The following is a 25974-nucleotide window of genomic DNA, read 5'->3' on the forward strand; positions in this document are numbered from 1 at the left end:
CCATCTGTATTTCCTTATTTACATGAATTGCCCATTTAATCATTTGAGATTTTACTACCTCTTCTTCTGTAGGCCATTTCAGCAATAACTTATACATTTTTGAAATTAATTTGTCATTATCACCAAGCAGAACCTTTTCCATTTCTGTTTGTTCACATCTAATTCCTTCAGTTTTAATATCGTTCTCCATCAGGCTTTTTATTTGTTGCATTTGAAACCAATCATATTTGTTATTCAGCTCTTCAGCAGATTTCAGTTCTATTTTGCCACTTTGTATTTTTAATAATTGATTATATGACAACCCTCTCTCTTCATCAGTTTCAGCCGTTATTTTTATTACTTCCGCTGGCACTATCCATAATGGCTTTCTTTCATCACCCTATTTCTTGTCCTTTATCCACGTATTTAGCAAATTATTTCTAATATAATGGTGAGAAAAAAGACCATCCATCTTTTTCTTCCCATAATACATATAAGCATGCCAGCCGAATTTGTTTCCATGAGCTTCCAGCATTAAAAGTTTTTTATTTGACAGCATCACCCAATCCTTTATAAATTATGAAATGTTAATCTTTAATGCTTAATTTTATATTTTTATGTTAGTTTTACATGTTGTAAGCCGCCCTGAGCCACCTGGTGGGAAGGGCAGGATAAATCTCAGATAAATAAAAAAAATAAATTTATCCATACAAAACAAACTGCATCATGATATAATCTTAGATCCAGAAATGCAGACGTCATTATCACCAAGCAGAACCTTTTCCATTTCTGTTTGTTCACATCTAATTCCTGCATTTCTGGATCAGGTAATATCGCCCTCTTCAACAATCCCTAAAAATCCCTAGCGATCACCTCTATTTTTCTTAGTCCTTGATTGTGTATTTTGTATTGTTTGTGTGTGTGATTGTACCTTTTACATATTTTTTCCAGTAAACATCATAAAATATATTTACTTTGGAGTTTTTGTTTCTAAAACTGGACCTCTGTATCATAGATGGAAAAGATCTCTGCTACAAAGTTGCTCTACCTAAGTCTCCCTCTTGCTAATTTCCCCATAAAAGAGGAGACCCCAAGCATTTCCCATAGTATCCCATAGGACAGAATGGAGAGATTGGGCTGTTGCTGCAGTGCAACCCCAGAGAAGGGGTTTAAAGTTTAAAATCCTTTCTCTAGCGTCACACCGCAGCAGTGGCCAGATCTCTCCATTCTGACCAATGGGCCATAGGAGAGATTGGTATGCAGCTGTGGCTTGACCCCAGAGAAGGGGTTTAAAATTTAAAACCCCTTCTCTGGGGTCACATCACAGCAGTGACCCAATATCTCCATTCTGTCCTATGGGCCCATAGGATAGCATGGAGTCCACCAGTCCGGGGGTCCAATTCTGTGCCCCTGGAGTGGCGGTACCCTACATGATCACTTAAGTTGCCTAGTGGGAGGTCCAGCCCTGCTTCTGAGGGTGAGGCATGGGGGCATCATTGGCATGACACCATGATGTCATTTCTGGGACAAACTCAGAAATGATATCACATGATATATCACACACTCTAGGAATCCTAGAATGGTGTGATATCACTTCCAGATTGGGCCCAGAAATTATACCATGCCATTACACTGATGGTTTTGGGTCTATATTTCCACTCCAACCTATCAAAAAGGAGTGGGTGTTGGGGAATTGTTGGTGGGAGGTCTCCAAACCTACTCCTCTCTCTTCCATTTTCCTCCCATTGTGTTATATTTAGTCTGCAAGCTTCTTAGGGGAGGGAGCCATCTTTTCAAGTCACTATATAAATTGATGTAATGGTGGGCATAAGAAGAATAAATAATTCCTCTCCAGAATCCATCATTCCTAAGTTTTTTGGGGGAGAGCTTACAGTTTGATTGCATACATCACGTTGTTTGAGTCCATATCATTTGATAGCAGCAAGATAGCTTGTTTCCACACCAACAAGGACAATTTAATGGGTTTTGCAAGCTAAGAAATCATACCTCATTTTTCTCCTTTAGTTTTGTGATCATAACAATGACAGGACCATCTTCTTGCCACACCATCAGCCAGAAGTCATTCACAGTATTAATCATAGGCCCTTGGGTTGCAATGAAGGCCTTTTCCTTGCCACCATAACCCTGATTGAGAAACAGACACAAGAAGTTGTATGAAACAACTGATCATTTGTCACAGATTTCAGACAATTGGTTCTTTCATTGTTTATCATTTTACTTATAGAGAGAAACAAGAATTGGGCAAGGATTTGTGGGAAGAAAAAGGAAATAGGACATAGCCCAGCAAGATGATCAAATATTTGTGACTGTTGATTTGGTAGGAAAATGTATAAGATGGGAAGCTGGCATAAGGAACATCAGCTTACTTACCCTAATGTAGTTAGCATTTATATAGGTGCTCAAGGCATTGCCAGGGTTCTTTGGTTTTAAACACACCCTGCTTGTAGGATCTAGAAAGAGGAATGAAAAAGAAAAATGCATTTACCTTTGAGGACTACAAAGAAAAGTATATGGCTGCTGTAAAGCACCAATTATGCAGGGCATCTAGACTTTAGATATGGTACAAGTACTGCCACAAATGTTATGGCTTTCTAAGTTTCTTGAGGCCCATACTTCCTCCACCCCTTCTCTTTTGGATATCATTCGAAGGAAGGGAGCCAGTTATTTATTCTAAACAGTTTTAACCCTCATACAGTCTCAGCCCAAGGCTTCACAGTGGGCTTAATTAATCTGCTTTGTAGATTGGACTGACCAGTATTAACACAATTGGATGTGAAGATACATAATACTGGTTGATGCAGTAAATGACCATCAATTTGAATAAAATGGTTTTACTCCCCAAACTGCTGAAACACAGCAATGCCCACAAAAATTAAAAGTATCTCTAAAAAAATAAATAAATGTATCTCCAACTTAACAGGACATTGAGTCATCAAAAAGTGGTGTCATGTTCTGTTCAGGCAGAAGTCCACAAAAGACATATCAGAATTCAGTGTTACTGGGAACTTGGTAGTTAATGCAACAAAAGTCACTGAATGCCCTCAGCAACACACAGGGTGGAGTTGTCAGGCCAGCCTTTTCCAAAAGAAAGCTTATCATTTCAGCCCTTGCTTGTCAGGCGCTACAGGTGATCCAGTTCAAAAGGCACACCCAACACTGAGAATGGAAAAGCTGACATAAGCAGAGGACTGATCATAGGAAAAGGAAAGGTTACATTACAGGCCTGAAGATTAAACTGCCTAAATGAAATATCTGTTTCAAGGGACTTACTTGGCAGAATAGTCTTATAACGATTTTTAGTTCCATGACTAGGAATGTCAATTTCTTTAGGATCCACAAAATTCATTGGAATTTCCTACACAGAGGGGGGGAAAGCAAAATAAGTAACTCTAGTACTTCTGAAGAGCAAACTACCCCTTCCTGCAAATGCACAGAATGAGAGATGTGCTAGGTTTTCAATGAATGAAAAGCAGCAATTTGGAGAAGCAGCAGTGAGCACTGAACCCTTTCCCAGCTTGAAATAACTCTACAGAACTTTCCATGCATGTTTACAAAAGTGATTATGATTCTGAGGGGAAAGCAGCTGGGGGAGAAGGTAAGCAAAGGAAAAGGTGAGCCATACCCTGCTACTCCATTAGCTCTTTTATTGCTAACCCTGGGAGGCTCCTAAAACCGTTTTCTGTTACCAACAAAAGGTTGTTTCCTATGCAATTGCATGTGGCATAGTTTATCCCTTCATTATTTCACAAGTAGCCTTCTCTAGAGTCAGCTCTGTCACTCAACAGTTATTATTCTCATATATTTGTTCACAGATATGGCAGCATCAGTATACAAATCATTTTACAGAATGCAAGAAAACAAGTCCCTGCCCATAGCAATTGCAATCTCAATTTTAAGATAAGTGAAATGACAAAAAGGAGGGAAGGCAGGAATAAACCGGGGAAGAAGATGTGCTTGTTTCAGTTACATGTACTTAAAGACTTAATTTCAGTAGAAGAAGGCAAATTTATGGGGAAAATGGCAATTGAGGATGTTTTCAAGGAAATGAGAAAGGTGGTATTTACCAGGTATTCTGGTACAGACAGGCATTGTGGACAGCAATGGTAAAGAGTGATTAAACCTTTAGATAACTGAGGAGAGTATAGTTGTTAAATCAGCAAATGTAATAGACAGAGATGTAGACTATGAGAACTGAGAAAAATTGGGCGCCAAGGCTGTGGAAGGCTTCACTGATCAGAATAAACATTTGTGTAGCATAAAGTTATACTTCTGTGATACTTGGAGTCTGTGTTTCAATTTGCATTTGATGACAGAGTACTGTGGGGGAATCAGGTCAGACATGCATTCTAGTTTGTTTAGTAGTTTTAATTGTTTGATTTTTGGAATTACCATGAACTCAGTCTGAAGCAAATGCGAACTTGCAACTGTGTCTTGCAATTGCTGCTTTGTCAGGACTCGGCTAGCTGACTGGAGATATTCCATTGCAACTTTTTCTCTTGGCGTTGGGGCTGCCACAAAAGGTTCAACGCTTCCCAAGCTGCTCATGTCCAAAGTGAGTGAGACATTGGATCCTCGCCTGTATGACAGAAGAAATAATGTGCAATTTGGTCTTTAGTACATATCTGCTGTATTTGAACTTGCTGTATCTGCAGGTAAAGTTAATGCACTTACTGGGAATGTACAAGTTTTGATTCTGGGCTTGATGGCTTAGAGAAGGTCCAGATGGTTCTTTACAAGGCTTCTGCCATTACTATGGTGCCTCCCAGAAAAAAAATTAAGGTGGCCAGAAGAAACATTATTTTATCCTATTTTCCCCTTCATCTTCATATTTTTGAGGTATAAAGTTAGGCCTATGAATCCCTGCTTGTGTGTTTTAGCTGTTGAGTCTCATTTCAATAATGGGCTCCAACTACTGGCTCCAAACTCCCAGGTGAGTCTTGGGGGAAGGTGTGTGTGACTTTTCATTGGCTCTGCTATACCAAAGCCAGCATCTGCAAAGGTCATGTTCAGCTAGGGTTGCCAGGTCCTCCCTGGCCACAGCTGGGGGATTGGGGTAGGGTTGCCAGTTCCGGGTTGAGAAACTCCTACGGATTTGGGGATGGAGCCTAGGGAGGACAGGCACCTCAGTGGGGTACAATTCCATAAAGTCCACCCTCCAAAACATCCATTTTTTTCCTCAGGAATTTAGTTCTGTAATCTGATTATGAGCTGTAATTCCAGAGGATTCCCTGGTCCCACCTAGAGGCTGACATCCCTCTCAGCTCATCCAACTTGCCCTCTTCCACACCACTTTCTCCTTCCTCTGACCAACTCTACTAGAGTTCACTCACTAGGACATGGCAGTATATCTTTCTCCCTCCTTCTCCCCCCACATTTATCTTCAAACTTTCTTTATATTAGTATTATCTGCTTAGGTTAGGATTAAGTAGAAGTTAGAATTTGTAGTTTATTTATTTAGCATGTGTATTCACATGTTTCAAACTCTATTCAATTTGCTAATTCCCTTTGCTATTATTTGTAATAAATCCTTAACTTTAAACCAATATCTGTTTATTCTAAGAATCTGCACACACCCCCCCCCCCATGAGGCATGAGATCAAAACTTGGACCTTGGTATATATCAGGCAGTATGGTCCCAATAATATCTGACCTAAGGTGTGTATAGACTTCTGTCCTTTTTAGAGAGGGCACTTCTTGGGTCAAATATTAAGTACATTTGGGCCATCTGGGTAACAGGGTCATTTCCTCATTCCAGAAGTCAACCAGGATGTCAACAGAAGGACCAGCTATATCAACAGGAAAATATCTTAGAGCCACCAGAAAGCCGTTTGGATTCACTTGGTTCTGGGGAGGGAACATCTTAATAGAATCTGCATCCCTGAAGAGTCTTGGTATCCTTTTAAGTCTAAAACCAAGCAGGTAGTCATCCACCCATGACAAAGGAAATATCATGTACTTCCACTCAACCCTCACTCTTTAGTACCAGCTTTTCCAATCTTTGCTGTGTCCCAGCCAGCAGGCTGTATGCTCTCCAGCATCTCCTGTAAACCACCTGTGTCCTTATCTTTAATTAGAGTTTCCTTTACCCTTCCCTACCCACCTACCCTCCAACCTCCCAAATATCTTTGGGGATATACATACATAATCCCCCTTCCTTCAAGTGGATATTCCTGGACTAGCCATCAGTGGAACACATATTTGGACAAAACAAACTGGACAGTAGTGGTTTCTGATTGGGAATTTCTACTTTTGCACTGTCCAACCACTTAGAAATACCCTCTTACAACCTGCCTCCATATTTAGAACTAATTTGAAGTTGGGTTTATCTTTAGAAATGTTTACTTTCCTCAATTTACATTCTATAGCTTTGGTTAACTAAAGTAAAACTTTTAAAGCTCCCCCCTCTCTCCCTTCTTTGTGAGGCATTGTAAATTTATGCAATGCCTGTGTATATGTAGGCTAATACCATCCCTGACGTCAAGGGCTGGGACCTGGACATGTGGAGTTGCCTACATGGGTACACCTTTACACAGGTCTTGACATACTCATGACTTAGAAATGATGTAAAAATACCATTACATTGTATTAAATGCCAGAAAAGAAGCAAAGCAAGCAGGAACACCAGCATGAAAATAAGCAAAATGAAGGCTCAGAAATGACAAAATAACAAAACAAAAAGGGTGTATTAATACACATCTCCTTCTCAAAAAATATGGTTCAGTACTATAGTGCATGTGACACAAAAGCAAGCTTGCATTTTATGTCAGCTTCTGATTGTTTCCATTTTCCAGTTTTTTAATATAAGAAGGGTAAGTCAAGTGTCTTTCTGAATTCCTTTTAACTAGAAAGTGCAGCAGCTGGGTTCAGTCTTTCCCTAAAGGGTCTGCAGCCTTTACAAATAAAAAGAGAAAATACATTTGTATTGTTTTGCAACAAAGCACAATTGAAATGTTAATATTTTCTTTGGCCCTTACATTGTTATATGTGTCAGTCATGGCAAAAGGGCTACTTCCTTTCTAAAAAAAAAAGGAAGAAATAGAAATGAGACCTGATCTAATTATAGCCTTGAATTTATGGTCTTTTCGAATATAGAGGATTAAGATCAGAAAAACTGATGCTGAGAAGCAGAATTATTCTGTTAATGAGAGGTAAATATCTATGCACCAGAAGACTATTCTACAGAAAGGGTTCAAGGAGATATTTACCCTACTATAACAGCTAAAGGAGAACAAATAATAATTCTGAAATATATTTATTGTGAGAGGTTATGGGATTAATATTTTAAAAGCCTTCAACATATTTTCAGATATTCATGTCTCCTTGTATGTGCAATCACCATTTTATACAAAAAAAGAAAATATGTATTTTCAGGCTTCAGTACACATGTACCCATCACTCCCAAAATGTAATATTTTATGTGCATGTATCAAAGCTGCAAATCATATATCATAATTCTCTTGTAATGGTGGCCAAATGAAGCGCTGCCACTGGTTGATACGAGCACTCAACAAACTATTGGCCCATCACACATCGGTCACCCTCTGTGGCCTCCATTGGCTCACTCAATTATCCTCTGCCCCCTGCGGCGTTCCAAATGCTGACAGAGCTTGCCAAAACGATCTTACCTCAGAGACGACTCTCTCTTGATCAAGACACCTCAGACATGCCTGCTACTTTACTCCAGCCTCCAGACCACCCTAGCAGCCACTACTCTAGGCCCACACATCCCCAGTCTCTCTTGTCTGGCCTCTTGCTGGTTCCACAGCCTCTGCCTTGGCCTCTGTAACAGCCTTACAACTACCAGTGGCAACAGCTGTTTGCCGCCTCCTAAAAGCCCACAGAAAACTGCCTCCCACCTGCTCCTGACCCCGTCGATCTCCTGAAGCCTTCCAAACAATCACAGCAGTCCCCACAGCTCTGACGCACCCTTGGTAATGGCCTTGCCACCAGCAGCAGCAACAGCCATCTGCCGCCTCATAAAAGGCCACAGAAAACTGCCTCCCATCTGCTCCTGACCCCATTACTCTCCTCATGCCTTCCAAGTGCTCACGGCAGGCCCTGAAGGTCTGATGAGCCCTCACACTGCACCAAAAGCAGCAGAAGCTTGTTAAAACAATTTTATTTGGTAACATATGGCAACAAGTTATATTTCTTGCATCATTTATAACTTCTTTTATCTATCCCATATATTACTTTCTACCCACTGCTCCCCCCGTTACTTGACCCCCGCCGGTGCCATTTTCTCAAAATACTAATATTCAAAGGTACCCTTAACTAATAAAAACAAAAATTAATATTCTCCTTTTTTCTAAGACTTAATCATTATCAAAAATTGTCCAATGTCCTTTTACTTTCCACTCTTTTTCTACATATCTTCTGAACTTCTTCCACTCCATCTTAAAAACTTCTAAATCATAGTCTCTTAAAATTCTTGTTAATTTGTCCATTTCACTCCACATCATAACTTTTACAAGCCAATCCCATTTCTCTGGTATTTTTTCTTGCTTCCACAACTGCGCATATAATGTCCTAGCAGCTGAAAGCAAGTACCAAATTATAGTTCTATCTTCTTTTGGAAATTTTTCCATTTGTAATCCCAACAGAAAAGTCTCTGCAACTTTCTTAAATTCATATCCCAAGATGTTAGAGATTTCTTGTTGAATCGTCTGCCAATACTTTTTTGCTCTTTCACAAGTCCACCACATATGGTAGAAAGAACCTTCATGTTTTTTACATTTCCAACATCTATCTGGCATCTTGTTGTTCATCTCTGCCAATTTTTTAGGAGTCATATACCATCTATACATCATTTGAAAACAGTTCTCTTTAATACTATGACACGTCAAAAGCTTCATAGAGTTCTTCCACAAGTATTCCCAAGTTTCCATCTGTATTTCTTTATTTACATTAATTGCCCATTTAATCATTTGAGATTTCACTACTTCATCTTCCAGAGACCATTTTAAAAGTAATTTATATATTTTTGAAATTAATTTTTCATTATCTCCAAGCAGAACGTTTTCCATTTCTGTTTGTTCTTTTCTTATTCCTTCAGTTTTGATATCATTATCCACCAAACTCTTTATTTGTTGCATTTGAAACCAATCATATTTATTATTCAGCTCTTCAGCAGTTTTCAGTTCTATTTTGCCACTTTGTATTTTAAATAATTGATTATACGACAACCACTTTTCTTCACCTATCTCAGCTCTTATTTTTATTACTTCAGCTGGCACTATCCATAGCGGTCTTCTCTCATCATATTTCTTATATTTCATCCATGTATTTAACAAATTATTTCTTATATAATGGTGAGAGAAAAAACCGTCCATCTTCTTTTTTCCATAATACAAATACACGTGCCAGCCAAATTTATTTCCATAACCTTCCAACGCTAAGAGATTTTTTATCCATATCCATATGAAGCTGCCTTATACTGAATCAGACCCTTGGTCCATCAAAGTCAGTATTGTCTTCTCAGACTGGCAGCGGCTCTCCAGGGTCTCAAGCTGAGGTTTTTCACACCTATTTGCCTGGACCCTTTTTTGGAGATACCAGGGATTGATGATGATGATGATATTGGATTGAACCTGGGACCTTCTGCTTCCCAAGCAGATGCTCTACCACTGAGCCACCATCCCTCCTTTTTTATTTAACAGCATTATCCATTCCTTTATCCACACTAAACAAACTGCTTCTTGATATAATTTTAAATTTGGTAATTGAAATTGCATCTGTCAAAATTTTCATTTTGATCCTTGGTTTCTTCCCAGTCCACACAAATTCTGAAATTTTTCTTCGCCATTTATCAAATTGTTTACTATCTTTCACAATAGGAATAGTTTGAAACAAATACATTATTCTTAGTAGAATATTCATTTTAATTGCAGCTATTCTACCCAGCAATGACAAATTAAGTTTATTCCATTTTAACATATCTTCATCCATTTTATGCCATAACTTCTCATTGTTATTTTTGAACAAATCAATATTCTTCATTATCTCCACACCCAAATATTTTACCTTGGAGGTAACTTCACAGCCCGTCAGTCTCTGCAAGGCCTGTTGCTTGTTTATTTGCATATTTTTACATAAAAATTTTGATTTTTCTTTGTTAATACAAAGTCCCACTAACTCCCCATATTCTTGTATTTTAGCTAACAGCAAAGGTGTAACTTGTATGGGATTTTCATTTATAAACATTATATAATCTGCAAATGCTCTGTATTTGTAAGTAAATCCTTTTATTTTTAATCCTTCTATTTTTTTATCTTCTTGAATCTGCATCAATAATATTTCAAGAGTCATTATAAACAACAATGGGGAAAGCGGACAACCTTGTCTTGTCCCTTTGCTAATTATCATATCTTCTGTAAGATCTGCGTTTATACATAGCCTTGCACATTGTTCAGTATATATTGCTTTTATCATTCTTATAAAGCTTTCTCCCAACTCCGTTTTCTCCATTACTGCAAACATAAAGTCCCAGTTTAAATTGTCAAATGCTTCATCTGCATCCGCAAAGAATAATGCTACTTCCTTTTCTGGATGTCTTTATAATATTCTACAATATTTACAACAGTTCTAATATTGTTTCTTATTTGCCTTTTGGGAAGAAACCCCGCTTGATCTTCCTTTATAAAATTTATCAAATATTGTTTAAGCCATTCTGCCAAGATTCTTGTATATATTTTATAGTCATTATTTAATAGTGAAATTGGTCTGTAATTTTTTACATTCGTGACATCTCTATCTTCCTTTGGAATCAACGAAATAACAGCTTCCTTCCATGTGTTTGGTATTTTCCCTTTTATTCTTATCATGCTCATCAACTTCTGCAATTTCGGTATTAACTCCTCTTTAAAGATTTTAAAGTATTTAGGCCTAGGTGCCTTTCCATTTTTCATTGCGTTAATTGCTGCTTCAATTTCTATTTTTTCAATTGGATCATTCAAAACTTTTAGCATATCTTCTGTTAAGGGTTCTATTTTTATCTTTTATAAATACTCATCCATCTTTTCTTTCTTTATTTTAACACCTTTAAACAACTTGGCATAATACTTTAAAAAATCTCTTTTTATTCCCTCTTGGCTAACCACCTCTCTTCCATCTACCACAATTTTATTAATAATTTTATTTTCTCTCTTTTTCTTCAGTTGCCAAGCCAAGTATTTTCCAGGTTTGTTTGCACCCTCAAAAGATTTCTGCTGTGGTCTTTTCAGATTCCATTCCAGTTCTTTATTTAACAAATGTCTCATTTTCGTTTGTAGTATTGTAATTTCCCTTATAATTTTCTTTTTCCTGGCCTTTTTCTCAACTGCCCTTCTTTTTAAATTTCATTTTGAATGTCCAACAACTGTTTTTCTTTTGGTCTCTTATCTTTATTATTTAAAGTAATCAATATTCCTCTCATTACTGCTTTATAGGCATCCCAGACGGTCTGAAATTTTCTATCCTCTTTGTCATTCATTTGAAAGAAAGCTTTAGTTTCCTTTTCTAGGGATGTCACTATTTCTTTATTCTGTAGTAAATCTTCATTCAATCTCCATCTTCTCAACTTCTTAGACAATTTTGTAATCCACATTATTGGGTTATGGTCAGCCCCAATTTTAGGTAAAATCTCTATTTTCCTTGTTATAAGACCTAAATCTTTAGTGCCCCACAACATGTCAATTCTGGAAAAAGTTTTATGTCTTGCTGAAAAAAAAAGGTAGAATCCTGCACTTCGGGATTAAATTTCTTCCATATATCCTCCAAATTTTCTTGTTTAACCAATTCAAAAAAAGATTTCGGCAATTTTCCTTCTTTATTATTATTCCCCCCCCAGACCTATCCAGTGTATTCTTAATTGTTCCATTAAAGTCCCCCATTATCAAAACTTGGTCATAAGCCAGTTCATCGAATAGTTGTATAATGTCTTTTAAAAAAGCATCCTTTGCACCATTTAGTGCATACAGTCCCAATAACAACTTTTTTTGCATTTAATATTATTTCTACTGCTACAAATCTTTCATCTTTATCTTTAAACACTAATTTCGGCTCCAATTCTTGTTTAATATAAAAAAATCACTCCCCTTTTCTTCTGTTTAGCCAAAGAATGGAATTCTAGTCCCAATTGTTTATTCCATAAAAATTTGTAATCCTTTTGTTTAATATGCACTTCTTGTAAACAAATTATATTACAATTTTGCTTTTTAATCCAATGAAACTTTGACCTTCTTATTTGTGGTGAATTTAGTCCATTTACATTCCAAGACAATAATTTGTAATCCATCATGGTGCAAATTCTTTATGTTCTTTATAAAATCTACGCAGTTCCTGTGCGTTTGTAATTGTGGTTCTTTCCCCCTGAAGTTCAAAGCTCAAACCTTCTGGTATTATCCATCTATGCCTCATTTCATTGTCCTGTAATTTTTCTGTCAGTTTTTTATATGTTCTTCTATCATTTATCACTTGCCTTGGCAACTCCTTCAAAATTCTTACTCTGCTGCCTCCCACTATCAATGATTTTCAAAGTTTTTGTTCATGATCTTTCCCACCATTTTTTTTTTTTGTCATATATCTTATGACAACATCTCTTGGTAAATTATTTTTTGGGGCATAGAGTGAGTTTACTCTATACATATAATCATACATATTTTTAGTCTCTTCAGGATCTTCCTCTAAAAATTCTGCAATTATTTTTATTATATATTCTTTCAAGTCACCGTCTTCCTTTTCAGGTACTCCTCTCAGACGTATCTGAGTCTCCATCAATTTGCAGTCATGGATTGCTACTTTTTCTTGTATTTTCAACAAGGTGGAGTCATGTACTTTCATTCTCCCTTCTACCTCCTGCACTTTCTTAGATGTTTCCTCTGTCTCATTTCTGAGATCTTCAATATCTTTTTTAATCTCTTCTACAATTTCTTTTTTAGATGCAGTTATCATCTCTTTCATGCCTCTCATCATTCTGGCCTCCATTGCCTCTAATTGATCCTGCATTTTTGTTGGAACTCAGTCCTAAAATGGCTGACTGACTCCATCTTAGTAATAGTAATGTTGTTTCTGCAATGTCATGCTGAGTCATGCTGCATCATGATCCAGCTGTTACCTGTTACTGAGGTAAGGTGGGATGACCTCACCTGTAATTAGGCTTTGTGCTGACTCACAGAGCTGATGCAACCCTGATGATTGGTACGTGTACTTAGGGAAGCTCAGTGAGCCTGCTCAGTCTGCCTGTAAGGATTGTGGGTTCTGTGAGGCCCGCTATCTGGGTGGCAGCGATCACTGCTGGTGTTGGATCCTAGGCTACTGTGCTTGGATCGTGCTGTGTATACTTACTGCTGTATACTGTTATCTACTGAAGTGTGTACTGATTACTGTGTATGACCTTGGCCTGGCAACGACTCTGAATATTGGATACTATCACTGGTAAATATATCTACCATTGAATACAGCTGTTTCTCTTGTCTATTAATTCCTGTGTTTTGCCTGTCCCTCTCCTTGAACTCTTCTGCTGCGTGCAAAATACTCTAACATTGGTTCTGGGCCCAGAGCTCCCAGTGCTCCCAGTGTTTCCAGAGGTGCTGCTGTTCTGAAGACAGAGGAGGCAACACAGTGTTTTGGAAGAGACGGAGGCAGACTGCCAGGTTGCCCAGGTGTCCAGTGATAAGTAGCAGAGATGGAAGCTGCAAATGTTGTTTCCTTCTCTGGGCTCAGCATTACTAAGCTGAATGGGACTAACTATGCCACGTGGTCCCAGAAGGTCAGTCTGTTATTAAAGCACCAAGAGCTGTGGGAGGTGGTGGCTGCTCCTATCAGTAGCCTGGAGGGTTTGCCTGAGACAGGGTTGACCATGAACGTCGTAACTGGACGGCTTCTTGATGAATATGGCAAGAGACAGTCCAATTCCTCTCTGCGTGTGGAGAAAAAGCCTGTCTGTAAGCCAGAGAGGGGCAGTGGATTTACTGTTAAGGAGGATCCTGACTGTCAAACAGGTAATGTAATGGCTGTAAGGAAGAAATGTTTCCGGTGTGGCTCATCTAGACATTTGTTTAGGAATTGTCAAGGCCAGAAAGGGAAAGAGAGACGGTCTGGAATGAGGTCTGCTGATAAGAGTGGTAATGTGCATCTCGTTACTACTGGTAAGTCAACTAATCACACTCAATCTTTCCTAATTGACAGCGGAGCGTCGGAGAACCTCTGTAGAGAGAGGAGTTTGTTTACTTCTTACACACCTGTTGATAACCAGTCTGTTGTTTTGGCAGATGGAGTTAAAGCAACTGTTTTTGGCAGAGGGAAAGTCTTCCTGCCAAGCCTAAGGAAGGAGCTTCAAATGGGTTTTGTTCCTTCACTTAAGATGAATCTGCTGTCTGTGTCTGCTCTGTGCAGGGAAGGTTTCAAACTGCAATTTGACACCTCGTGCTGTGAGCTGAGGACCAGTGATGGTGTGTGTGTAAAGGCAATGCTGAAGGAAGATTTATACTTCTTGCATACCAAGGTACAAACGTGTAATAACGTCTGTGTAAATAAACCAGTGCATGATAATTGCTGTCATCTTTTACACAGGAAATTAGGCCATGCTGGTTTTCCTGCTCTAAAGAAGACTGTTGAACAGGCAGAAGGCCTTAGTCTTAAACCTTGCAAGGAATTTCTTGACTGTGAAATCTGCAAGCTGGTAAAGTCTACAAAAGCTCCTGTGCGTACTCCAAGTAAATTTACTAGTAAGAAACCTCTTGACCTAGTGTTCTTAGACCTGATAGGGCCCTTTAAGGAGTCAGTGGGCGGGGCCAAATATGTCTTAAGTATAGAAGATCACTATTCAAGGTATGGGTTTGTTTACCTGTTGAAAGCTAAAACTGAAACCTTTCAAAATATGCAGAATTGGCTAAGGTTTGTTAAGAGAAAAACTGGAAATGTGCCTGCATGCATTATTTCTGATAGAGGCTCGGAATTTGTTAATAAACGTTTTCAAAGTTTATTTGCAGAGCTTGGGATTGAGCACAGATTGACTGCTCCATACAGACCTACCCATAATGCTTTTTGTGAGAGAAGAGGCCGTACATTGCAAGACATATGCCAGTGTATGTTACGTGATGCAGATATGCCCTGGAGATTTTGGGCAGAGGCTATGTGCTGTGCCAACTACAACCTGAACAGAGTTTGGTGTTCATCTACTGGCAAAATACCAGCAAGCCTATGGCATGACAAGGTAACTAACTTGGCAAATTTGCATGTATTTGGAGTTACAGCTTTTGTTCATATTCCTCAACAGCTCAGACGTAAAGGCCAACTGAAGGCTAGACGTATGAGGTTTCTCGGGTATGAGAGAAACGGGAGCTGTTATCGTTTTGGCACGCTCGACAGTCGTGAGGTGGTGATTAGTGCTTCAGCCACGTTTCTGGAGAGATCAGAGGGCTGGGATCGTTGCACCCAATCGCCAGCGTTCTGTCCTGAGGATGACCAAGGAATCCGGTTACAAGTCAGCTCAATGCCTAGCAACCCAGAGGAGGGAGAGGCGGCTGAGTTAACCCCAAAAGAAGAGATGCCTGACGAGGAGGAGATGGAGGAGAAGCCTACTCGTGAGGAATCATCCGGGAGGAATGTGCCAACTGATGAGCCTGCATTGAGGAGATCTACACGTGAAAGAAGAGCTCCTGAGAGATTTAGTCCTGTAATGTCTGCTATACATGAGCCTGAGAAATATACTGACATTTTCTCTTTGTCCAAGGAAGAGCAGTGTAACTGGAAGGCTGCTATGGACGATGAACTTTCTTCCCTGAAACGTTTAAATGTTTATGTTGAGACTGATACTGTACCTGCTGGTGTAAAACCCATAGGCAGTAGATGGGTATACAAGGTGAAAACAGACCAGTCTGGGGGAAAAAAGTATAAGGCGAGGCTTGTAGCACAAGGTTGCAGACAGACTAATGAGACTTATGACGAAGTGTTTGCTCCAACGTTAAAGAGCAGTTCACTTCTGACTGCGTTAACTGTGGCAGCCAGAGAAAAACTCCATTTTACCCATTTGGATGTCTGTGTGGCATACCTAAATGCTAATTTGGAGCACCAAATTTATTTAAAGAGACCAGAAGGTATTCCTGGTACTGGAAAGGGATACTGGTTGCTTAATAAGAGCTTGTATGGTCTAAAGCAAAGTGGTCATCAATGGTCAAAATGCCTAGTGGGTACACTTAAACAGCTAGGGTTTACCCAGAGCATTGCTGATCCATGTGTGTTTACCAAGGGAAGTGGTGAAACAAGATGTATTGTTCTTACTTTTGTGGATGACTTGGGGATTCTAACCAAGACAAAGAAACAAACAGATGATATTGTTTCAGCCTTAAGTAAGAAGTTTAAACTGAGAAATCTTGGTACTGTACAGACCTATGTGGGTGTAGATATTGCAAAAACTACACAAGGTTTTAAACTGTCACAAAAACCTAAAATCATAGATTTGTTGGACAAGTACAAGATGACTGATTGCAAAACTGTTTCAACCCCTATGGTGACTGGCTTTGTAAATGATGTTACAGATAGCCCACCATGTAATGTTGAAATGTACAGGTCGTTAATTGGTAGTCTGAGCTATATCAGTAATTGGACACGGCCAGACATATCAGTAGCCTGTAATCTGTTGGCAAGAGCTACCCAGAACCCTAAGCAGAATCACTGGATTGCTGCTAAGCGAGTGTTGAGATATTTAAAGAACACTGCTGACTGGTGTCTTTATATCGAACCTAGGGGGGAGCTAGCACTGAAAGTGTATACAGATGCAAGTTTTGCAAGTGACTGTGAAACCAGAAAGTCAACAACAGGTCTTTCTATATATTTGGGAGAGGTATTAGTATGCTGGAAGACACAAAAGCAGCGTGTGGTTGCCTTGTCCACCACAGAAGCAGAGTTCTGCACCCTTTCTACTGCTTGTACTGAGGTAGAATGGTTTAGACAGCTACTAAAGGACCTGCATATAGAGGCAGAGAAGCCTGTTGAAATTCTGGAAGACAATCAAGCTGTGATTGAGATTGCAAAAGCGGAAGGAGTAAAGACAAGGAATAGATACACTGACATAAGGTACCAGAATGTCAGATCATGTATCATGGAAGGGTTGATAAACATAAGGTATTGTGATACTGGCCACAATACAGCAGATATGTTTACCAAACCCCAGACTATGGAAAAACATAATGAGCACTGTAAAAAGCTCGGATTGAGAAACGAACAGAACTATTAAGAGGAGAATGTTGGAACTCAGTCCTAAAATGGCTGACTGACTCCATCTTAGTAATAGTAATGTTGTTTCTGCAATGTCATGCTGAGTCATGCTGCATCATGATCCAGCTGTTATCTGTTACTGAGGTAAGGTGGGATGACCTCACCTGTAATTAGGCTTTGTGCTGACTCACAGAGCTGATGCAACCCTGATGATTGGTACGTGTACTTAGGGAAGCTCAGTGAGCCTGCTCAGTCTGCCTGTAAGGATTGTGGGTTCTGTGAGGCCCGCTATCTGGGTGGCAGCGATCACTGCTGGTGTTGGATCCTAGGCTACTGTGCTTGGATCGTGCTGTGTATACTTACTGCTGTATACTGTTATCTACTGAAGTGTGTACTGATTACTGTGTATGACCTTGGCCTGGCAACGACTCTGAATATTGGATACTATCACTGGTAAATATATCTACCATTGAATACAGCTGTTTCTCTTGTCTATTAATTCCTGTGTTTTGCCTGTCCCTCTCCTTGAACTCTTCTGCTGCGTGCAAAATACTCTAACAATTTTCTCCAATGAGGTAGCCCTTGCACGGGTTTGCTTATGTTCTGACATTTAAAAACACTGAAAATTTTGATCTCACCAATTTCAAATTTGACTATCAAGTTCAAAAGATTAGAGCTTGCTTTTTACAACAAGCCTAATTTCACCATCCTCAGAGCTTCCCAGACTGAGATATTAATTTTTAAAGTTTTAAAATCCTTCAAAATGGCAGTCACAACTTTTTACTTCTCTCTAATTTTTTTTCTTTTAAAGGCTTCTAAAGCAGCTCAGCTTGGCATTTTCCTCCCCCAGAAGTCAGAGTGTCCTCTGCTGCTCCCTTGCCACCCACTGATCCTATCACTGACATTTAGCCTTCTGAGTCCTGACCTGGGTCCAGCCGCCATGAGCCACTTGTTGGGAAGGGCGGGATAGAAGTCATAAAATAAATAAATAAATAAATAAATAAAAATAAAAGCCTGCCAGATGGCCTTCTCAGACTCCCACCTGACAGACCAGCCAGACTTCAATGCCCAACCTGCACCTCTCCTGCTGGTACAATGGGCCTCCTGCAGGCCCATTCTGGCCATCCCGCCTACTAAGCCTAACAAGGCCTACCTGGCCACAGCCAACCAAACCTACGCCAGGGCTTGGGAGCTACATTTACTACCACCTCTCCTGCTTGTTGTGCTGACAAACCTTCTGCCTTCCACTGACAATGCTCCAAGACAGCCCTCTCCTCTTCTTCATCCACTTCAATGGTACATTCACCATTCCAGGGCCCCTTCTCTGTGTCTGACTGATAGCCAGCAGGTTGCGGGGGGTGGGGAACTTGACTATGCTAGGCCACCATACTGGGTTGCAGAGTCACCACACTGGGCAGTAGGGGAAGAAGACATAATTGTCGCCCTCCTATTTACATTGCTTTAATGCTTTCTGACTTCCTCCCCTTGATTATACATCCTCATGCACTTCACCAACCATTTCAATGTCCACGTATTAATTGTGGCAGTTGAGACTATACATTATTCCACAATTTCACAACTTTTGGTCTATCCAGGTCAATATTGCCTACTGGACAAAACTCCTCAGGGTCTCTGAAGAAAGACTTTTACATCAACCACCACTTCATCTTTTGGATTCTCAGGACAGTTATCAGATTTCTATAACTGACATATCTGACATTTCAGTTTAGTCTTGACAACTTAATTTTATTACCTTTCTGTTATGTGACCTTTTCATGATTGCTAACTTTCTCCTATGACAGCCAGTGTGGCTTAGCAGTTGCCAGCTCCAGGTTGGCAACTTCCTCGGGATTTGGGGGTGGAGCCTGGAGAGGGAGGGTTTGAGGAGGGGTGGGACATCAGATGAGTACAATGCCATAGACTCCACCCTCCAAAACAGCCATTTCCTACTGGGGAACTGCCGTTGCCAATCTCCAGGTGAGGGGTGGTGATCACTCAGAATTACAACTGCTCTCCAGACGGCAGAGAGGGGGGGGGGAGTGAATGCCTTCACTTGGATGGGTGGGAAGACAGCAAGGGGGGACTCCCACCCAAAGCCTCTTTCTAGAGCCTGTTGTATTTTTCTCCACAATGGGCTCTGAATGGGCAAGACGGCAACCTCATGTGTTGAGAGCAGGGTTTCCAACACTGCCTCAGGAAATGCCAGGAGATTTTGTACCAGAGAAGAACAGAGTTTGGAAAATATAAGATGTTATTTCTGGGTGATGCTTTAGGTTGCCTCCCCTAGTCTCTATGATGCTTCACTTTTAGGATGCCAGCGCAGCACTCTGGCATTTGGGGAGATGGGGCATTGCACTGGGAGACCCCACCTTCACTGGGGGGGGGGGGGGACTGGCAACCCTATATAACAATGGCAAGGCCTTATTTTGTTTCCTGATTAGTTAATAAATACATGTCCTTGCTGATTTCAGCATATTTAGCAACCTCCCTAAATGATTCATGCAGCAATTTTGAGGGGCAACATTTAACTGGAAAATCTTTACTGGAAGCTCTGCCTATCTATCTCAGTGGCAACCAATGTGTTAAAAACTATAAATCATGAGCAGGGTCATTTCCTGGCTATATTTTACACCTAAAATCAATTCCTGTTTCATATATGAACATTTGTTGCCGGAACATTCATTCAGCTGTTTATTTAAGCTTTGATCATTCTGTCTGCAGTGTTTATTCAGTACTCATTAAGAATGTAGTACCTCTACTCTTAATCCTCATGTTTCCCATTCTCTTTAATGGTCAAGTGATTATATCAGGCAAGCTGATGCCCTCTGAGTGTCTCCACCTTTTTATTTTGGAATTTCAGACAAGGGTGTTGCTTCCTTCTGTGCTCTCAGATATCTGTCCCTTTGCTGAGATTCTTAGTCAATAAGGGCTATGTGTTGGACTGAATCAACTGTGGCAGGCGGAAGGAAGCCATTAATTAGCTGGCAGAATACTACATTCTGATTACAGAGAAAAAAGCTTGGTTTACATCCCAAGGTTTTCCTGCAGTAATACAAGCACTTTTCTGATGCCTTCTGAGGATCTCTCTGAAAGGTAGATTCTTTCACTTGTACTTGTGGAGATAGGGTCAAAAACTGGGATTCTGTATAAGTTATAGCTGCAGTTTTCATATACACTGAATAAATATTTTTAAAATGTGAAGACACCCTTAAAATTATATTACTTTGCATTGTATTGCCTAGCTGCTTGAGAAGATGAAAACAGGTCTGATCAAGACCCCAAAAGCCAAGGAAGGGATTTCAGTCTCTCTCTCACAACAGCTCTGTGTGTGGTTTTTGAAGGCACACCCAAATATCTAGAGAATAGGGATGGGTATGAACCACATATTTGCAGTTCGGTTCATGGTTCATGGTTCATATGAACTAGGAAGCTGGTTCATGAACGGATCCACTTTGTATTGGTTTGTGAGACATTTCAAGTTTAAACCTCTGCTTTCTGCTCCCTGCTGCTTTTCCTCAAACCTGTATCAAATTTCATGGAAGATCGTGGTGGTTCTTCAGTTTGCAAAATCATTTTGTGAACCATGAACTGGCCAAAGTTGGTTTGTGCCCTTCCCTACTAGGGAATCTCTAGACTGGCATTTTTGAGGCTACAAACAACAACAACAACAATTGGCAACACCCCCTCAGCATGTATCCATGGGCTTCTTTGTATCGTGACCTCTGTTTAAATAGATTTTAATTATTACATTAACTATTGTACATCAGATGGTATTATTAATTGATCACTTAATATATAGCAAGTGGTTGGCAATATATGCACGTGTGATTTACTGCTGAAGTGTCAAAATTAATGGCACAAGAAACTAGAGATGCTCTGTGTAGTACATACCATTTTCAACAGTCATGATCACTCTTGAGCTGTTTATTATTATTATTTCATTTAAACAGTTTGCTGCTGAGTGGTGAACAGCAACAGGTCTGGGAGGTGTAAGAAAACTAGAACTTCCATCAGGCAGTGAGAACACACATGAATGAAGTACTACTGATTTGCACTGTACTGTACAATTTATGGGAAGTAAACTACCAAACAGGTTCAAGCTGCTTGTCAACAGCTGAACTGCTTGATGAAAAATTGGTTCTCTGCTCAATGATAGATATTCAAAATGTGAGCCAGAACACCAAGCATTTGGGAATCCCTACAGGAAATTCTCCTGTGGACTGGCACTTAGCTCTAAATCAGCTTATCTGATTTGTACCCTTCTGTTTGTCTCTACCTGTTATTCTGTAAATCAACAAGAACAGAAATCTTTTCCCTTAAAAAAAACACCAGTTTTCTAATGTCAGCATCATACACTGAATCACAGGAATTCATTTATGCTTTAATGGACTGAACACTGGCACAGAGAGATAAGCAACATGATAGGTTGGTAGAAAGAGCAAATGGCTGCACTAAAGACAGAGAAAGGACACAGCACCATGCATTGATCTGAAAGAAACAGATCCTATAAGCTGCATTTTTTTCCTATATGGAAATGCTACCTGTGTAGAAAGTCACATTGACCATTGCACATAAAGTGAAGCATGATTGTTTGCTTCACTTTGAGTGCACAGATAGGGCAGCTGAAGCTTGTAGGAAACACATTTATTTATAAATCATGCCATACAGCTACTGATACATGTATGTGGTACTATGGCATTGTATTAAATAAATAAAATAAATGAATAAATCGCACTGAAGAAAGCATTGGAATGTCTGTTGGTAGCATGAGAAAAAGAGCATAGGAAATGATCTGGACACATACTTCTGGACTAAGTTTCAAGCAATCAATATCTGGTTGGGGCAGGAATCACTCGACATCCTGAGCAGGAAAGCAGTTGACATGAGAGCAGTTTCAGCTTTCCCTTTTTTAATCAGGCTGTCTAAAGCACTGCCAGCTCCTGTTCTGCCCTCGATAAGGCTTCATTGTAGAGCAATGGGAACTGAGTGTACAGAATTTGAAAGCTTAGCCCAGTTACCCCTCTTTTCCTGTCAATTAGTTCTAACATCCCTTCTCTTGACAGTTTTGGAGCACAGATATAATAAAGTACAATATGCAAACAGAACATGTAGGTGTTCATATGACAAAGTAGAAACCATTGAGCATATGACTGTTGAGTGCCCTATATAGAATGAGTTGAGGACTAATTTAATCAACACTTTACTTAAAAATATGGAATTGCTTAATACAAGAGCCCAGGTGACATGGCGACTATTGGAAATCAACAATCTTGTCACCCTTTCAGTGGCTAAATTTATAGGAACAATAATTAAATACCAGGGAAATAGCATTAAGTAGTCTTTTCTATTTTAATTTTAATTTCTGCTTAAGGCAATAGCTGTATGAGCAGTGATGATAGATAGATAGATAGATAGATAGATAGATAGATAGATAGATAGATAGATAGGTAGGTAGGTAGGTAGGTAGGTAGGTAGGTAGGTAGGTAGAGAGAAATAGAGAGATAGATAGATCCAACACATTTTCTGATTAAATGCTATCAGACCCCCACATCCACCCCAGGACCTTCCACTGGTACACATAAATATAAAAGAACAGTTCCCACCAGTCCTGCTGTACAACAGTTCCCTGCTGTACTTGTGTTATAACACACTTAGTATGATCAAAGCAGAACCCAGGATGGGGCTGTGCAGACAAAGAGTACATGATTCCCAGTGGGAAGGGTCTTCTGGATTTCCATGACTGAAACGCCAAATATTTCCAAACACTGTAAACAGATCAGCCAGTATCAAAATGCCCCTGTATAAATCGATGGTGTGGCCTCATTTGGAGTACTGTGTACAATTTTGGTCACCTCAAAAAAGATATTATAGCATTGGAAAAAGTCCAGAAAAGGGCAACTAGAATGATGAAAGGGCTGGAACACTTTCCCTATGAAGAAAGATTAAAACGCTTGGAGAAATGTCGACTGAGGGGTGACATAATAGAGGTTTACAAGATTATGCATGGGAAAGAGAAGGTAGAGAAAGAAGTACTTTTCTCCCTTTCTCACAATACAAGAACTCATCGTGGACATTCAATGAAATTGCTGAGCAGTCAGGTTAGAACGGATAAAAGGAAGTATTTCTTCACCCCAAGGGTGATTAACACATGGAATTCATTGCCACAGGAGATGGTGGCAGCTACAAGCATAGCCAGCTTCAAGAGGGGACTGGATAAACATATAGAACAGAGGTCCATCAGTGGCTATTAGCCACAGCGTATTGTTGGAACTCTCAGAGGCAAGTGATGCTCTGTATTCTTGGTGCTTGGGGGGGCAACAGTGGGAGGGCTTCTAGTGTCCTGGTCCCTCTGATGGACCTCCTGATGGCATCTTTTTTTTGGGGGGGGGGCACTGTGTGACACAGATGGACTGGACGGGCCATTGGCCTGATCCAACATGGCTTCTCTTATGTTCTTATGTTCTCACATGGTCTCTAAAAAGAAACCCACAGGAGGGCCCAATCCAGACCAGAACCATAGCGCCGGGAGCACTCCCAACACTATTTTCCTAATCCAAAATGCCCCTTCCTGCACTATTTTTAAGACTGGGTGGGAAACCAAACAGACACAATACAGAATAGATGTTTGCCTTTTTTTCTACTAGGATTGAAACAGCTCACAGGTCATTTCCTACCAGGGGAATGAAATTCCTACCATCATGGCCCCAATACAGATGCTCTCTCTCTGGCTGCAAAGGGCAAATTGCACCTTGGGTGTTCTGATCAAAGAACTTTAACATCACATGTAGTTTGACCCTAAGCATTCAAGAAAAGAGACTGAAGTATCACTACCAAATACCTTTCGATGTTCAGCACGATTCACATGTCTTGAAATTAGCTGCAGATGCTCATCTGTTGAGTTTATACAGAGAATGAAAACACGTAATAATACAAATATGTTTTAGTCTCCCCACTGTAAACATGCACTCTAACATGAGCAAATGTGGCAAAATTTCCTTGGTGAGTGGATGGGAGAAAAAGATGCTGGCATGACAACTGTCATAGGCTGGGATCCATGCAGCAATGTAAGGTAATATAGCTCCCTTGAACTGGCTGCGGAATCATAGAGTTGGAAGGAACCTCCAGGGTCATCTAGTCCAACCCCCTGCACAATGCAGGAAACTCACAAACACCTCCCCCTAAATTCACAGGATCTTAATTGCTGTCAGATGGTCATCTAGCCTCTGTTGAAAAACCTCCAAGGAAGGAGAGCCCACCACCTCCCAAGGAAGCCTGTTCCACTGAGGAATCGCTCTAAAGGTCAGGAAGCGCTTCTTAATGTTGATTTAATGTCAACCCACTGGTTCTGGTCATACCTTCTGGGACCACAGAAAACAATTCCACACCATCCTCTATATGACAGCCCTTCAAGTACTTGAAGATGGTGATCATATCACCTTTCAGCTGCCTCCTCTCCAGACTAAACCTCCCCAGCGCCTTCAACCTTTCTTCATAGGACTTGGTCTCCAGACCTCTCACCATCTTCATTGCCCTCCTCTGGACCCATTCCAGCTTGTCTATATCCTTCTTAAGATGTGGTGCCCAAAACTGAACACAAGACTCCAGGTGAGGTATTATCAGAGCAGAGTAAAGCGATACCATCACATCACGTGATCTGGACACTATACTTCTGTTGATACAGCCCAAAATTGCATTTGCCTTTTTAGCCACTGCATCACACTGTTGATTCATGTTCAGCGTATGATCCACTAAGACCCCTAGATCCTTTTCACACATACACTGCTAAGATAAGTCTCTCCCATCCTATAAACATGCATTGGATTTTTCCAACCTAAATGTAGAACTTTACATTTATCCCTGTAAAAATTCATTTTATTGTTTTTAGCCCAGTTTTCCAGCCTGTCAAGGTCATCCTGTATCCTGTTTCTGTCTTCTTCTGTGTTTGCAACCCCTCCCAATTTAGTAACATCGGCAAATTTAATAAGCATTCCCTCTATTCCTTCATCCAAATCATTGATAAAATGTTGAACAAAACAGGTCCCAGGAGAGATCTTTGAGGCACTCCACTTGTCATTCCTCTCCAAGAGGATGAGGAACCATTCACAAGCACTCTTTAGGTGCGATCGGTCAACCAGTTACAGATCCACCTAACGGTAACAGGATCCAAACCACATTTTACCAACTTGTCAACAAGGATAGTATGTGGAACCTTATCAAAAGCCTTACTGAAATCAAAATAAACAATGTCTACAGCATTTCCCTGATCCAGCAAGGTAGTCACTTTCTCAAAAAAAGAGATCAGGTTAGTCTGACATGACTTGTTCTTGAGAAACCCATGCTGGCTCTTCGTAATCATATCCATTCTTTCTAAGTGTTCCAGGACCGACTGTTTGATGATTTGTTCTAAAACTTTTTCAGGTATAGACATCAAGCTGACAGATTGGTAGTTACCCGGATCATCTTACAAACAACTTACACTGAAAAATAGACCATCAGCACAATTATTATCTTGAACTGCCAGTATATAGTGCATAAATATTGTTTAATAATGTTCTCAGTCCATGGTCAAAGAAGACCTCTATGAAGATTCCACATAAACAATTGCAATGGTGCTAAACAACAAACACAATACTGTGTACATAAAATTCTCTCTTTCTCTTTAAATGCAATAGTCTGTGAAAAGTTCTTAGATGTATATGTGCTCAGTTGCAGACACACCATGGCAATATCTCTTGTACTTCAGATGGAGTCAATAGCACAGAAGCAGCATGAATCTTC

At 40.0% G+C, this 25974-nt stretch overlaps 1 protein-coding gene across 3 annotated transcripts in view; it reads right to left on the bottom strand.

Annotated features, from left to right (window-relative positions):
- Positions 1-25974, bottom strand: part of PTPRR (protein tyrosine phosphatase receptor type R) — a 203608-nt gene that overhangs the window by 41395 nt on the left and 136239 nt on the right. For all 3 annotated transcript variants that reach the window (XM_060245073.1, XM_060245076.1, XM_060245074.1), the window contains 4 exons: positions 4390-4576; positions 3271-3355; positions 2371-2450; positions 1987-2124 (listed from right to left, as the gene is read on the bottom strand). In XM_060245073.1, the coding sequence (XP_060101056.1) occupies positions 1987-2124; positions 2371-2450; positions 3271-3355; positions 4390-4576 (490 nt within the window). The remainder of the gene's footprint in view (positions 1-1986; positions 2125-2370; positions 2451-3270; positions 3356-4389; positions 4577-25974) is intronic.

The sequence above is a fragment of the Heteronotia binoei genome, chromosome 8 (genome assembly GCF_032191835.1).
Source record: "Heteronotia binoei isolate CCM8104 ecotype False Entrance Well chromosome 8, APGP_CSIRO_Hbin_v1, whole genome shotgun sequence".
In the NCBI taxonomy this organism is placed as follows: Eukaryota; Metazoa; Chordata; class Lepidosauria; order Squamata; family Gekkonidae; genus Heteronotia; species Heteronotia binoei.